Source organism: Equus asinus, chromosome 20 (assembly GCF_041296235.1).
Source record: "Equus asinus isolate D_3611 breed Donkey chromosome 20, EquAss-T2T_v2, whole genome shotgun sequence".
Lineage (NCBI taxonomy): Eukaryota > Metazoa > Chordata > Mammalia > Perissodactyla > Equidae > Equus > Equus asinus.
Genome location: NC_091809.1, coordinates 19,989,084 through 20,003,440, shown reverse-complemented (window position 1 = coordinate 20,003,440; position 14,357 = coordinate 19,989,084). Strand labels below are relative to the sequence as shown.

Below are 14,357 nucleotides of genomic sequence, written 5' to 3'. Positions count from 1 at the left end.
AACAATGTCTGAAAACCCGAATTCCTTCTGAGATGCAGAAAACAAGCAGGATCTAAGGATTTTTAAGTGTCTCTTGATTTTCCCTTGGAGTTACCTATCATTGTTCATTTGTCTGTTCGTTATCTTTTACTTGAAACACAGCAGCTCAGCCTTTTAGGATTTTTATATAAAGTTTGTCAATAAAATTATAAAAACTCAGAAGGAAAGCCCTCAGACTTTAGCTGAGAACCAGGAAAGAGCAGGGGGCAATCTTTTTCCATATGGATCATATAGTAAATATTTTAGGCTTTGTGGGTCTAAAGAAAAAAACTCACTTTCTCCTCTGTTTCTCCTTTAATCTCTCACTACACTCAATACTTCACTTCTCATACCTCTGGCCACCAAATGTGTATGTGTTTGGAAGGGAATTTCCCCCACACTAAATAATTCTCAGACTCTCTGGACATCAGAGGGATGTCCTACAATTTAACTCAATTCTGACACTATCTACCTGGACATAAGGTCAGATCCCACAGGTTAAGGGTTCAGTCCCACAAGACCGCCCCTCTCCCCACTGCAGATGCCATTGCAAGTCACTTGTGCTTCTGACTTGGCTATAAATAGTAGGTTCCCTTGACCCCTTCCCTTAGGGTCAATTAATTTGCTAGAGTAGTTCACAGAACTCAGGAAAACAGGTTACTTACTAGATTACTGCTTTATTTCAAAGGATATTAAAGAATATGAATGAACAGCCAGGTGAAGAGATACATACGGTGGGGTCAGAGGGTCCTGAACACAGCAGCTTCTGACCCCGTGGAGTATGGGGTGCATCGCCCTCCTGGCACATTGACACGTTCTTGTTCACCAAGCAGGAAGCACTCCAAACCTCATCCTTTTAGGTTTTTATGGAGGCTTCATTACATAGGCATGATTGATTAAATCATTGGTCATTGATAATTAGTTCAACCTCCAACACTTCTCCAGGGAGGTCGGAGGTTGAGGCTAAAACTTCCAACCCTCTAATCACTGTTTGGTCTTTCTGGAACCATCCCTGAGGCTATCCAGGAACCACTCAGTCAAGAGTTATCTCATTAGCATACCAAAGACACTCTTATTACTCAGGAGATTCCAAGAGTTTTGGCATTCTGTGCCAGGAACTGGGGACAAAGACCAAATATTTTTTATTATACCACAGAGACAACAAAGCAGCCCTGGGTTCATACAAGCATTCTCCCCACCACGCTCTCAGAAAACACAGAGAACACACCTCAGAAGATAGGTACTTCTGCTTGAAAAGACTGTTGCCTCCATGAAGTCGGCTTAGTTGGTACAGAAATTTAGCTTCAAAACTAAGATAGCCTTCATTTAATGATTTGTATTCAGGACTTCTGCTGCTGGTAATTGTAGGTTGGGAAATTTGGACCAAGCCTACAGCTGAAGACAACTAAAAGTCTGCGTGTAGTGATCATTAAAAAAAATATATCTTTGGGGGGCCAGCCCCATGGTGTAGTGGTTAAGTTTGCACACTGTACTCTGGCAGCCTATGTTTGAGGGTTTGGATCCTGGGCACAGACCTACACCACTCATCAGCCATGCTGTGGCAGTAACCCACATATAAAGTGGAGGAAGATTAGCACAGATGTTAGCTCAGGGCTAATCTTCCTCAGCAGAAAAAAATATATATGTGTGTATATATCTTAAAAGCACTGAAGATCTAAATACTAGTAAGAAATCACTGCACTGGAATCTAACAAGGCTGAACCCATAGAAAGAGAGGGTAGAATAGTGGTTTTTAGGGGTTGGGGAGTGGGGGAAATTGAGATGTTGGTCAGAGAGTACAAACTTCCAGTTAGAATATGAATAAGTTCTGGGGATCTAATGTACAGTATGGTGACTGTAGTTAATAATACTGTATTATTTACTTGAAAGTTGCTAAGAGAGTAGATCTTAAATGTTCTTACCACAAAAAAAGAAATGGTGATTATGTAACGTGATGAAGGTGTTAGCCAACACTCTGGTGATGGTCATTTTGCAATATATAAATGTATCAGATCAACAAATTGTACACCTTAAACTTACACAGTGTTATATGTCAATTAGATATCAATAAACCTGGGGAAAAAAACCTGGGAGAGACAAGAAAAGAAAAGAAATCACTGCATGGAGATATTGATGCAAATAATCCATAATCAATCTGTAAATCAAAACTGGGGAGGGGACAGCCCCATGGCTGAGTGGTTAAGTTCACGTGCTCCACTTTGGTGGCCCAGGGTTTTGCCAGTTCAGCATAGACATGGCAATGCTCATCAAGCCATGCTGAGGTGGTGTCACACATAGCACAACCAGAAGAACCTACAACTAGAATATACAACTAGGTACTGGGGGGCTTTGGGAAGAAGAAGAAGAGGAAAAAGAAAAAAGAAGTAGATTGGCAACAGATGTTAGCTCAGGTGCCAATCTTTAAAAAAAAATCTTGGGAGAGTTTATTACGAGCAAGGTTTGAGGACTATTGCCTGAAGGAAGAGCACCAAAGAAGTAGGGTGTATAGAGTGGTTATATACTGTCTTGGAACAAAGAGCATATATCACGTATGACAGGAATATCTCTTTTACTACTGTCATGAGATGATTAGCTGGCATAGCAGGTTGGTGGTCAGCAGGTCAGTGGTCACAAGGTAAGCACAGCAGGTCAGTAATTAATCCTTAGTTACCAAGAAGAGATACTTATCCTTAAGAAAATGCCAATATGGGGTGAAGCTACATCCCCGTCTTTAAGGGAATCATTCTTGTCTTTGGGACATAGTAAATGTTTAAAGCAAGTGCACAATACATGTTCAACAGGCCACATCAGGTCCTTTTGGAAATAAACAAGATCAGGCCAAATTAGTTTTAAACCAAATGGCTTCCTCCTATACTCCAATATTTCCTATTGCTTTTCGTTTATTTATCAGAGACCAGAAGAGGATAGGGCTCCAGAGACATGAGCCAAATATGAGGGCTGGTTTTATTTTCTGCTGAGGTAGACTAGAAGAGGCAGCTGAGGGACCAATGTGAGCTTCAAGTGTCTGCAGGCTCAGGAGTGAAGAGTGAGAGTCAGGGACTCCCTTCTTTGAGCTAGCACCCCAAAGGAAAGTCTTTTAAGAATAGAGGAGACCTGGAAGCAAACCAATCATGGTATGGATTGCAGCCAGGTTTCCCATCACCTGGGAGGCCCAGAAAGAGCATTTGTAACTACAGTGCATACTATCAGACAAAGTAGACTTTAATGGAAAATCACACTCAGTGAAAACAAAGACAGTTTCATAAAGATAAAAGATTAAATGCATTAGGAAGGTATAAAAATTCTGAATGTGTACTGAAAAGCCCATCACTTGAACTACAAGCAGAAACAGAGAAATTCAAAATCACACTGGGTAATTTTAACATATATCACTCCATGATTGATAAAACAAGAAGGCAAAAAAGAAATATCAGTCAAAATAAGATTTGAACATGACTAACAAACTTGACCTATTAGGCACATTTAGAAAATGCGTTCAATTATTGTGAAACACACATTTATCTTTCAGCACAAACAGACCATGTACTAAGTTTGAACACAAGTGTTGCATAAGGCAAGTCTTAATAAATTTCAAAGAATTAAAATTTTGCAGATTGTGTTCTCTGGCCACAATGCAACGATACTAGAAACCAGTAACAAAATCATGAACAAATATCCTTCATATATTTGGACATTAAGAAATGTGGTTGTGTATAACTCATGGATTAAATAAGAAATCTTGATTGACTTTATTCAAACATATTTCCCTGTATAGAATCTAGCAGAAATGAGGACAAAATAAAGAGGAAAATGAAGATGAGTCGAAGGGGAGAGGGCAAAATGAAGATTGGTTTATCAATATATTAATGTGAAAGTCAATGAATGTTCACTGCAAGTTTACTAACACATGGGTTGCACTCTCAATAATTAATATTTTTCGCCCAGCTTTATTGTGATATACCTGACTTTTCTTAATACCCAATAATTATTCATTTAATTTTACTAGCGCTTAATAAGACAAATTTCTGCACATACATAATTTATTAAATTTTCTTCTATATCCCAATATGTGAGATGTGTTCCCAATATTGCTGTTAAGTGTGTAATGTTACTCTGCCCATCTTACAGATGCCAAACTAAACTCAGAGAGTTAATTGATAAATGATAGGTAGTAAAACACAGGACAGAAGGATTTAATACAAATTTATTTGACTTAAAAGTGATTACTACTTTGCTAGGAGAATTGAATGATGGAAGAGTCAGGATTTCTGTCATACTCAGTATTTTATTCCCTTTGAGTCATTCTAGAAGCCCATACCCAAGGCAGATGACAGAACCATGAAAAGGAAAATGTTCCAGAGATGAGTTTCCTCAAGGCCCCCTTAATGTCCCTGTTCCTCAGGCTGTAGATGAAGGGGTTCATCATGGAAGTGACCACAGTGTACATCACTGAGGCCACTGCCCTCCTCCTGGAGGAGAAATTAGCTGCAGAACTAAGGTAGACACCAACACAAGTCCCATAGAACAAGGAAACAACAGACAGATGAGACCCACAGGTGGAAAAGGCTTTATACTTTCCACCAGTTGATGGGATTCTCAGGATGGAGGAGACAATTTGAGTATAAGAGAAAATTATCCCTGAGAGGGGACCAACACCCAACAAGCTAGTCACTAAATACACCAGGATGTTATTGATAAGAGTATCAGAACAGGCGAGTTTGAGGATCTCAGCGAGTTCGCAGAAGAAGTGGGGAATTTTCAAGTCTGTGCAGAAGGACAGATGGAACGCCATCAGAGTGTGGAGCAAGGCATTCATAATGCCAATGAACAAAGAGAGAAGAATCAGGAGGCCACAGAGGGGGAGGTTCATGATGACTGTGTAATACAGAGGGTGGCAGATGGCCACATAGCGGTCATAAGCCATCACAGTCAGAAGTAAATTGTCCATACATATAAAAACCATAAAAAAATATACCTGAGTGAGGCAGCCTGTGTAGGTGATGGCTTTGTTCTCTGTCTGTATGTTCACCAGCATCTTGGGGACTATAGTGGAAGTGAAAGAGATGTCGACCAAGGAGAGTTGGGAGAGGAAGAAATACATGGGTGTGTGGAGGTGAGAGGCAGAGCTGACAGCTAGGATGATAAGCAGGTTTCCAAGCACAGTGACCAAGTACATGGTCAGGAATAGCCCAAAGAGAAGGGGCTGTAGTTCTGGATCTTCTGAGAGACCAAGGAAGAGGAATTCTGGCACACTTGTCTGGTTTCCTGATTCCATGTTGTTGATGAGTCTGCTGGAAAGTAGAGACGTGAGTGACAATAAAACAGACACACAGACATCACTTGTTTGACAGAAATCTTTCATCTATGCCTTCAGTTCTGTAATATTTAAATAAGTCTTCTATTCCAGTTCCTCTTCTCATTCCTTCCTTCCCCAAGTAATTTTTGGGTGACTTCTATGTAACATACATTTTTCTAATGCTGAAATTAAAAAATGAACACAATTTTTTTTTTAAGAGCTATTATGCCTGCATGCCATTTTTAAATCTAGGATTAAATTCTAATAGTTTCTTCATAAAGCATCAAGCCTGGTTAGATGACTTCATTTTCTCAGAGAAGCTTAACTCTGTAGTTAACTTTATACTATCTGAATCTGCTCGTAATTGTAAATTTCAGGTATCACTGGAAATTATCTCATATTCTCTACTGCCTCAATGTGAAAAATAACAACATTCAACCATTTCTTTAAATATTCCCTATTTCACAATTACATCGAACCACTCTCTTGGGCCCATCTATTTTGGAGGAATTTCTTCAGCCACTAGAATTGTTTTTGAGCAACTGAGATTTGTCATTCGTCATCAGCCTACAGTGAAGGACATCATAAGAAATGGTTGAATGAATCTCCTTTTTAGAATTATTCAGTCTTGAAGATTTCTTGCATCAACAATGATGTGGAGTGTTGGTTCATCACCCAATATGTAATTATTACAGGCGCCAGCTGATGGAGGAACTTCAATGCCAGAGCGAGGACTTGGGGGTTTAATGGGGAGAATGCCATTGAAATGTTCCACGAGGATGTGCTGGACCTTCACTGGCACCTTTGGGAAGATTGCTCTTCAAGGATGCACAGGGTTAAATGCACTCAAGAGTGCTTGGAGGGTGGAGAATAATTACAAAACCATTGCCATTTGGACATATCCTAGAAGGTGGCTACCAAGGAAAAATCTCTATTGTAGAAATGTCACACCCAAAGGGGAAATTCCTCTCTGGTTCTTAAAACAAGAGTAGCTAAAGCTTTTTTCTGAACAACTGTTTTATTTTCTCTTATGATCACGTTTCTTTCATTTCTTTTGCTGCTGGGAAGCATAGAGCCAGATATGTGGACCATATGTAGAAACTCAGAAAGATCCATTTTATAGCATAGTTCTTTTGACTAATTTTTCCTTGGTAGCCACCTTCTAGGATATGTCCAAATGGCAATGGTTTTGTAATTATTCTCCACCCTCCAAGCACTCTTGAGTGCATTTAACCCTGTGCATCCTTGAAGAGCAATCTTCCCAAAGGTGCCAGTGAAGGTCCAGCACATCCTCGTGGAACATTTCAATGGCATTCTCCCCATTAAACCCCCAAGTCCTCGCTCTGGCATTGAAGTTCCTCCATCAGCTGGCGCCTGTAATAATTACATATTGGGTGATGAACCAACACTCCACATCATTGTTGATGCAAGAAATCTTCAAGACTGAATAATTCTAAGAGCTGGTGTGTAAGTGCATTATTGAAGAAACTGTGTCACTTCCTGCTCTAATCAAAACTAAACTATTTATCTCAGGATGTGAGTTTTGGAAGGACACATTCATAGCAGAAGTGGAGGGAGGATGGAATGCATGGTGTCTTGAGAGAGCAAAGGAGATGAATGAGTATCTTTTCCTCTGTCCTCACACTAGCTGGAGTGAGGGAGAGAACTGTTGAAGCAGCCAGAGCTAACATTCAGGCCACTTGACAGGATCAGAACTCGTGATGGCTTATGAGGCAAGGGAAGAAGGGCATTAGTCTATTCATAAGAGAAAGAAAAGAAGTTGAGCAAAATTCAAAGGACATTTGTGTCCTTCAAATGAATAAGACCCTACGTGCATTAAACAAGAAAAGGTCTCAGTGCTAGAGACATAGTGAATACTCTAGAAATATTGGTTAAAATTACTGCTGTTATTATTTTTATTAATAACGATATAGTGTTGTAGTACTCCACATGGAAAAGAAAATATTGAGCTTGGTCTAGGATGTTCCTTTCCCCTCAATTTTCTGATACACAGGCTGTTTTCTGTTTCAACAGTTACTATTCTAGAAACATGAATGGAGGGTATACATTTGGAAAATTTTTTTTTTTGAGAAAGATTAGCCTTGAGCTAACTGCTGCCAATCTTCCTCTTTCTGCTGAGGAAGACTGTCCTGAGCTAACATCCATGCCCATCTTCCTCTACTTTATATATGGGACGCCTGCCACAGCATGGCTTTTGCCAAGTGGGGCCATTCCGCACCCGGGATCCGAACCAGCGAACCCCAGGCCACCGAGAAGCGGAACATGGGCAGTTAACCACTGTGCCACCAGGCCGGCCCCCATTTGGAAAATTTAAAGATGCAAGAAAGAGACTTTACAATTTTTCTGTGTTAAATGTTGAAAAATTTCTCAAAAAATTAAAAATAGAATTACCAAATGATCCAGCAATTCTACTTCTGGGTGTATACCTAAAAGAATTGAAAGCAGGATCTCAAAGAGATGTCTGTACACTCATGTTCATAGCAGCATTAGTCACAATAGCCAAAAGGTGAAAACAATCAAGTGTCCATTGATAGATGAATGGATAAGCAAAAGGTGGACTATACATACAATGAAATATTACATATTACTCAACCGTAAAAGGAAGGAAATTCTGACACATGCCACAACATGGATGAACCTTGAAGACATCATGCGAAGAGAAATAAGCTGGTCACAAAAAGAGAAATACTATATGATCTATTTATATGAAGTCCCTAGAGAAGTCGACTTCATAGAAGAGAAAGCAGAAGAGTGGTTACAGGGGCTGGGAGAGGTGGAATGGAGAGTTAACGTTTAATGGGGTGAGAGTTTCAGTTTTGCAAGATCAAAAGAGTCCTGGAGGGGCCATCCCCGTGGCCGAGTGGTTAAGTTCGTGTGCTCCACTGCAGGCGGCACAGTGTTTCGTCTGTTCAATCCTGGGCGCAGACATGGCACCGCTCATTGAGCCACACTGAGGTGGCATCCCACATGCCACAACTAGAAGGACCCACAACTAAGAATATACAACTATGTACCAGGGGGTTTTGGGGAGAAAAAGGGGGAAAAAAAACTTAAAAAAAAACGGAGTCCTGGAGATGGACAATGGTGATGGTCACACAACAATGGAAATGTAGTTAATGCCACTGAACTATACACTTAAAAATGGTTAAAATGGTAAATCTTGTTATGTATATTTTACTATGATTGAAAAATTAATTAATTACTAAAAAATGTTGAAGACATTTGTTTTACTCATGCTCCTGTCCTTCATGGTGCTTTGAGAAATCAGTCACCCCTCATTTCTCATATTTTACGGATGTTCTTAGGGAACTCACTTCTGTCTCATCTTTTTCCCTCAGCCAGGGAATCCTGAAGATCAGGGACAATTTAATACCATTCATGGAGACTCAGACCTTACCTCTTCTTGTTCTTGGTAGGATTACATCCAAGTCCAGCTCAGAAATGACTCAGGGTGAATGTTGTCTCCTGGAAGATTCCACTGCATGTGCAAGTCTTAGATACTTACCAACTTGTCCCCTCAGTCTACTTTGGGATCCTGGAAGGCTGATCCTTGGACCCTTGCAAAGAGACCAGAATGGATTGACTAGGTGGGTCTCTAAGTGTTTAAGTGTTTATCAATTGTTCTTAGGAATGAAGGGGTAGGAACCATCCACAATAAACCTCCAGGGTCAGGAGTTAAAAAGATAATGAGAATTACAGAGCTTTCAACACCCAGCCTCCATGCCCCACAAACCAGGGGACAAAACAGAGACAGAGACTGATGGGTTGGTTAGTCTCGAGGAAGACAGCAATTACTGTAGCACTAGGGCTCTCAAACTTTAGTGTGCATCAGAAATCACCCAAAAGGTTTGTTAAAACTCAGGTCCCGCCCAAAAGTTTCTGACTGACTAGGTCTGAGGTCAGGCCCCAAAATTTGCACTTCTAATAAGTACCCAGGCAATGCTAATACTGTACTGGTGAGGGGAGCACACTTTGAGAACCACTGCTATAGACATTTCTATAGCATGGTATAGAATCAGCCACAGCTGGATTCAAACCCTGTGGATAGCCAAGGAGGGAAATCTTTGAACTGCTTGATCTTTTGCTTCTCCTCTGTGTAATGGGAATGAAAACAGAGTACCAACATCCCAGGAAAATACTTGAAAAGGGAAAAAAAATAGTACAATGCAGAGTTTGCATTCATTGTCCATATTGTTACTTTACTAGGACTTGAGAAGAGGTATTGACATGATTCCTTCCTTAGAGAGGTGCATGTTGATGGGGGTAGGAAAGAATGGCAGGAAGATAAAGGAGGAGGAGGAGGGAGAAGAGAAAGGGAACATTCATGGGACAATGCCTGTGAGTTGTGAGGAAGGAGGACCATTTTGAAAATTCTGCTGGGACCCTTCACCACATCAAGGAGAGAGTTGACTGGGGAGCCTGACCTCCTTCCCTTGAATCTCAGTGTCTCCATTAAAGGATGAGATCTAAAACCAGCACTGTAAGGATTCAGCAGCACAGGTCCCCTCCTACCGTTCCTGGTGCATCAGAATAGCCTGGAATCCTTAGAAAATTTTAGAACGTATTGAGTCCTTTGAGTAGGGACTAGGTCCCTGCAATTTTAGGGTGAAAGAAAGGGGTCAGCAGAGCCAGGAGCAATTGCAAATCTAGTGCCAGGAGACTTGGAAATATGCCAAACAGTTAATGAAAACTCAGGGGTGTCTTTAGACAGCCATTTGTAATCTTGACTATGCATCAGTCACCTGAGACCACCTGTGTTTCTTTGCTGGATGCCACTCCAGAGTCTCTGATTCGGCGTGTCTAGATGAGCCCTGAGAAAGTGCATTTCTTTCTTTCTTTTTGTTTTTTTGAGGAAGATTAGCCCTCAGCTAACATCTGCTGCCTTTCCTCCTCTTTTTTTTTGGTGAGGAAGACTGGCCCCGAGCTAACATCCGTACCCATCTTCCTCTACTTTATATGTGGGACGCCTACTATAGCATGGCTTACCAAGCGGTGCCATGTCCACACCGGGGATCTGAACTGTGAACCTCAGGCCGCCGAAGTGGAACGTGCACACTTAACCACTGTGCCACCAGGGCAGCCTCAGAAAGTGCATTTCAAATAACTTCGCAAGTAATGCTACTGCTGGCAGGGTTGGCTGCCTAATTTTTGGGTCCCAGTGCAAAATGAAAATGTGGGACCCCTTGTTCAAAAATTTTAAGACAGTGACAGCTGAGCATGAAACCAAGAGTGGCAACCTCTGCCACAGTCCAGGTTGCACACCTATGAACCCAGGCCTGGCTGCTGGTCTGGGGACAACATTTTGAGAACCATTGGTTTAGACGTCCTACTTAATTAATCTAGGACTACCACCAGGTGGGCTTAATAATAATAATATTAATAAATTGCCCCTTTTCCTCCTGAACTCCCAAGAGATTATATCTCCAGATGGCTCCACAAAAGATCACAGGAACTGAGTTTCTCCCTAGGATGTGGATTTTGAAGACAAACTGACCCTTGTGAATTTCAAGGAGACAGTCCAGTGCGGAGTTTCTGGACAAGACCCATTCTCTAAAAAGGAACAAAGTGTCTTCTTTCTGGTCTGGCAGGGGTGAGATGTTGATAGGGGACAGGCTGACATATTTACATTTTTTTTCTGGCCCTGGGGGCCTTATCTCCAAAGCTCTTCATTAGTCAAATTGTTCTCTTCATTCCAATCTGCAGCAGAAGGTAGTAAAGTACTGGTTTGCTAATTATCTGAGTGAGGATAAGCATATGCCTTTTCCTCTCTCCTGCCTCTGTTCTGTTCCAGAGTTGAAGCTCTCAGTCCAGGATCAAGATCCAACAGCAGTGACAGTCACCCTTCACCAAGCACCACTCATTTTTCTAGGAGGCGGTTTCTCAAATATCAGTCATTCCTGATTGTCTTCATGATTGTTACCAATACTCATGGACTTGAAAACAACTCTTAATCAGCTCGCATATTTAACTCAGCCCTCAGCCCAATCCTGAGCAAAGTTGTTTCTTGCTGGTGATATATTTCCTCATACATATAAAAATATGTAGTCTTTAAAATGCTCTCTGCATCCCATTTTGGGAACACTAATGATAGTCTCTCTACAGCTTCTAGATTTTTGCTTCAAGAACACCTGCTGTGGTAACCTCCTCTGATGCTCACCCCAGGGTAGGGTTCTTGGTTTGGAGGTCTCCTTCATTTATTGATGGTACTCACCTACAACTGCACTGAGATCCAGGACTTTGGCAATTATTTGATGAAAGCCCACTTTGCCCTGTAAACTACAAGTCTAAGAGAACAAGGATTTGTCAGTTTTTGCTCACTATGGCTTAACATACTGCTAAACCCAAACAGGAGCTGACTAAATATTCCTGGTATGAGCCAAGAAATTGTTTCAACCTATGAGTTAGGTGCCATTATTATACCCATAATAGAGATGAAGGAACCAAGGATTAGAAGCAATGGTTTGGTGGGAAGCTAGTAAAAGGTCTGATTTGTAGCATTGGCTGATTTCTGTGGTGTAGATTCTCTTACCACAGTCAATTTCAAGCTACCAGTGGACAGTAGCTGAAGGCAGAGCTGGGAAGAAGTTGCATGATAGGCTCTGCAGAGAGGATTTCAGCTCACCGCCTAGAGGGATTCTCTATTCTTCAAACTCCCCAAGCTCATTCATGCCTTAAGGGCTTTGTACAGCATTTCTGACATTTTTCTCCTGAAGCTTCTTCTCCCACGTCTTCCCATACTTGGCTCTTGTAATTCAGGTTGTAAAATTTTTTTAAAAAAGCCACTTTGAAAGTTAGTAAGGAAAGACTTTATTAAGGGGGACTACTGCAACAGGAAGTTGTGCAAAGTGTTAGCCAGAAACGTCTCAGGGAAGTTGAGGAACAAAGCTTCAATATGCAGCAGCTGGTGGCTGCAGAGAGAGGAAGGGGCATACTAAAAACTCCTGTGTGGGTGTGGGTGGGGGATGGTGGCAGTGGTCGGAAGTAGGAGATGGTGGGGGGGGTTGGGTAGAGGGGGCAGAGGGTAGAGGATGGTGGGGGTGGGGTGTGTCTTGAAACTCAACAAACTGCATTAAACATTGCAATAATAGGAAAGGTGAGGCAGGACATGTTCCTTTGTTGATAGGCACATGAGGGAGTGGCGGGGATCTGGGCCTGATGTGGAGCAAACAAGTTACAGTGCTGGAAGTTTGCATAAAATTCAGGGGCTAGCTGTCCTAGTCAATCCAGCCTAAGTTATGTCAAGCACAAAGTTTGATCAGCCTTGTCAAGGTCTCAGCTGGAACATTAACTCCTCAAAGAGTGCCTGTGTTCAACTACCATCCATCATTCATTATCCCATTTCCATTTACTTTTCTTCTGGCATTTGCTGTTTGCTTGAGCTTTCTTCCTTATTTGACTTTTCTGTACATAGTGTTGTTTCTTTTACATTCCTGGCATTTAGAATAGTGCCTGGTATACAGTAGGCACTCAAGAAATATTTATTCAATGAATGATAATTGCCCTGTAAAAAGATGCAACAATTTAGACTTTCCTAGGCAGTGGAACCACTCTACTGAAATTTCCAAATACTTGTATCTTTCTGGATATTTAGGAAATATCAAGAAAGTGGGATTAGGGTAAACAGGGTGTATTTGGTTTATCAATAATCCTACACTTGAATCGTAATTAGTCTTTGGGTGGTGAACATGATGTAATCCACACAGGAATGGAAATAGAATGATGTACACCTGAAATTTATAAACCAATGTTACCGCAATAAAAAAAAAATCCTACACAAAGTTGACTGTAAATCTAATCAAGAAGAACAGGGTGTGTCTTTTAATCCTTTAGTCCTTTCAATTGTATCACTAGATAAAAATCAGTGATTGTGCGTTTCTCCAGGCAGAAAGCATGCTGTTACTCAGAAGTGTGTGAATATCAGCCTGGCCCAAACTTTTACCTCGCTGACCTGTGGATTTCTGTGTGTTTTCGTGAGTAATGACTAGAACTTGTGGCAGGGGTTCCCAGCTGCCCTTCACTTTGTAAGATTTTGTGTGTGTGTGTGAGGAAGATTGGCCATGAGCTAACATCTGTGCCAATTTTCCTCTATTTTTTGTATGTGGGATGCTGCCACAGCATGGTTTGATGTGTAGTGTGTAGGTCTGTTCCCAGGATCCAAACCTGAGAACCCCGAGCCACTGAAGTGGGGCACGTGAACTTAACCACTACGCCACTTGGCCAGCTCCATGAAAGAGAATTTTTAACCTGCAAAATGTTTGCTCTTGACTATGGGCATCAGGGTGTGCTTTGAGGTTGGCATATCTTGTGAAATGAAATTTTTCAAGTATTTATGTTGGGTAGATTTTGTTCACAAAGTATGAGGATGGGCCGTTTACTATCTTTTAATCATGCATTCCACTATCAAGGTCAGCTTTGTTCTTTTCGAGAGAGCTCAGCTAATATTACAGCCCCCAATGCTTGAAAGTCAAGACATTCTAAAAAAGAGTAATGCAAACATTATCAAGGCATGTTCTGAAATTAGAGTTGAATTGACTCTATATGGAACGAATTTTGATCTCATGTTGTATTAATGAAGTAAATATTTACTTCCCCCCAAACCAGATAAAACATAATGAAGGCAAATTCCGTATCCAGTTTGGTTTAAAATGCAATGAATTTGGTTATGAAAAGGTATTCTCTTGCAGACGTTGATGCCTTGTTTACTTAAATAGGATTTATCTTATTTTAAAAACTCACTAATAAACTTCATTGTTTTTATCTTTTATTATAATATGTTTTAGTATATATATGCCTTATAATTTGGTGTGTTCACACCAACAAATTGTTGGGGTGAGATTTTGTTGCCTGTCAGTAGTCCACAAATATTTATGACATGCCTACACTGAGCTTGTTACAATTTGCTCAGTCCCATGGGTATAACAGCAAACAAAATTTACAAAGGTCAGGTCCCCTGGAGTTTACAGTTCAGCTATTAAGCCTAGTTGTAAATAATAGCTGATTGTGAGTTATTTTAAATGACAGC

General features: G+C 40.9%; 1 protein-coding gene across 1 annotated transcript; it reads right to left on the bottom strand.

Annotated features, from left to right (window-relative positions):
- Positions 1 to 4,303: 4,303 nt before the first annotated feature.
- On the bottom strand, positions 4,304 to 5,293 carry LOC106823650 (olfactory receptor 7G3-like). Its single transcript, XM_014829475.3, has one exon. The coding sequence runs from the start codon at positions 5,291 to 5,293 to the stop codon at positions 4,304 to 4,306; it is 990 nt and encodes a 329-aa protein (XP_014684961.3).
- Between the last annotated feature and the right edge of the window lie 9,064 nt (positions 5,294 to 14,357).

Excerpts from the sequence above, each read along its gene's own strand:
- LOC106823650 (XM_014829475.3), bottom strand. The coding sequence starts at position 5,293 with ATGGAATCAGGAAACCAGACAAGTGTGCCAGAATTCCTCTTCCTTGGT.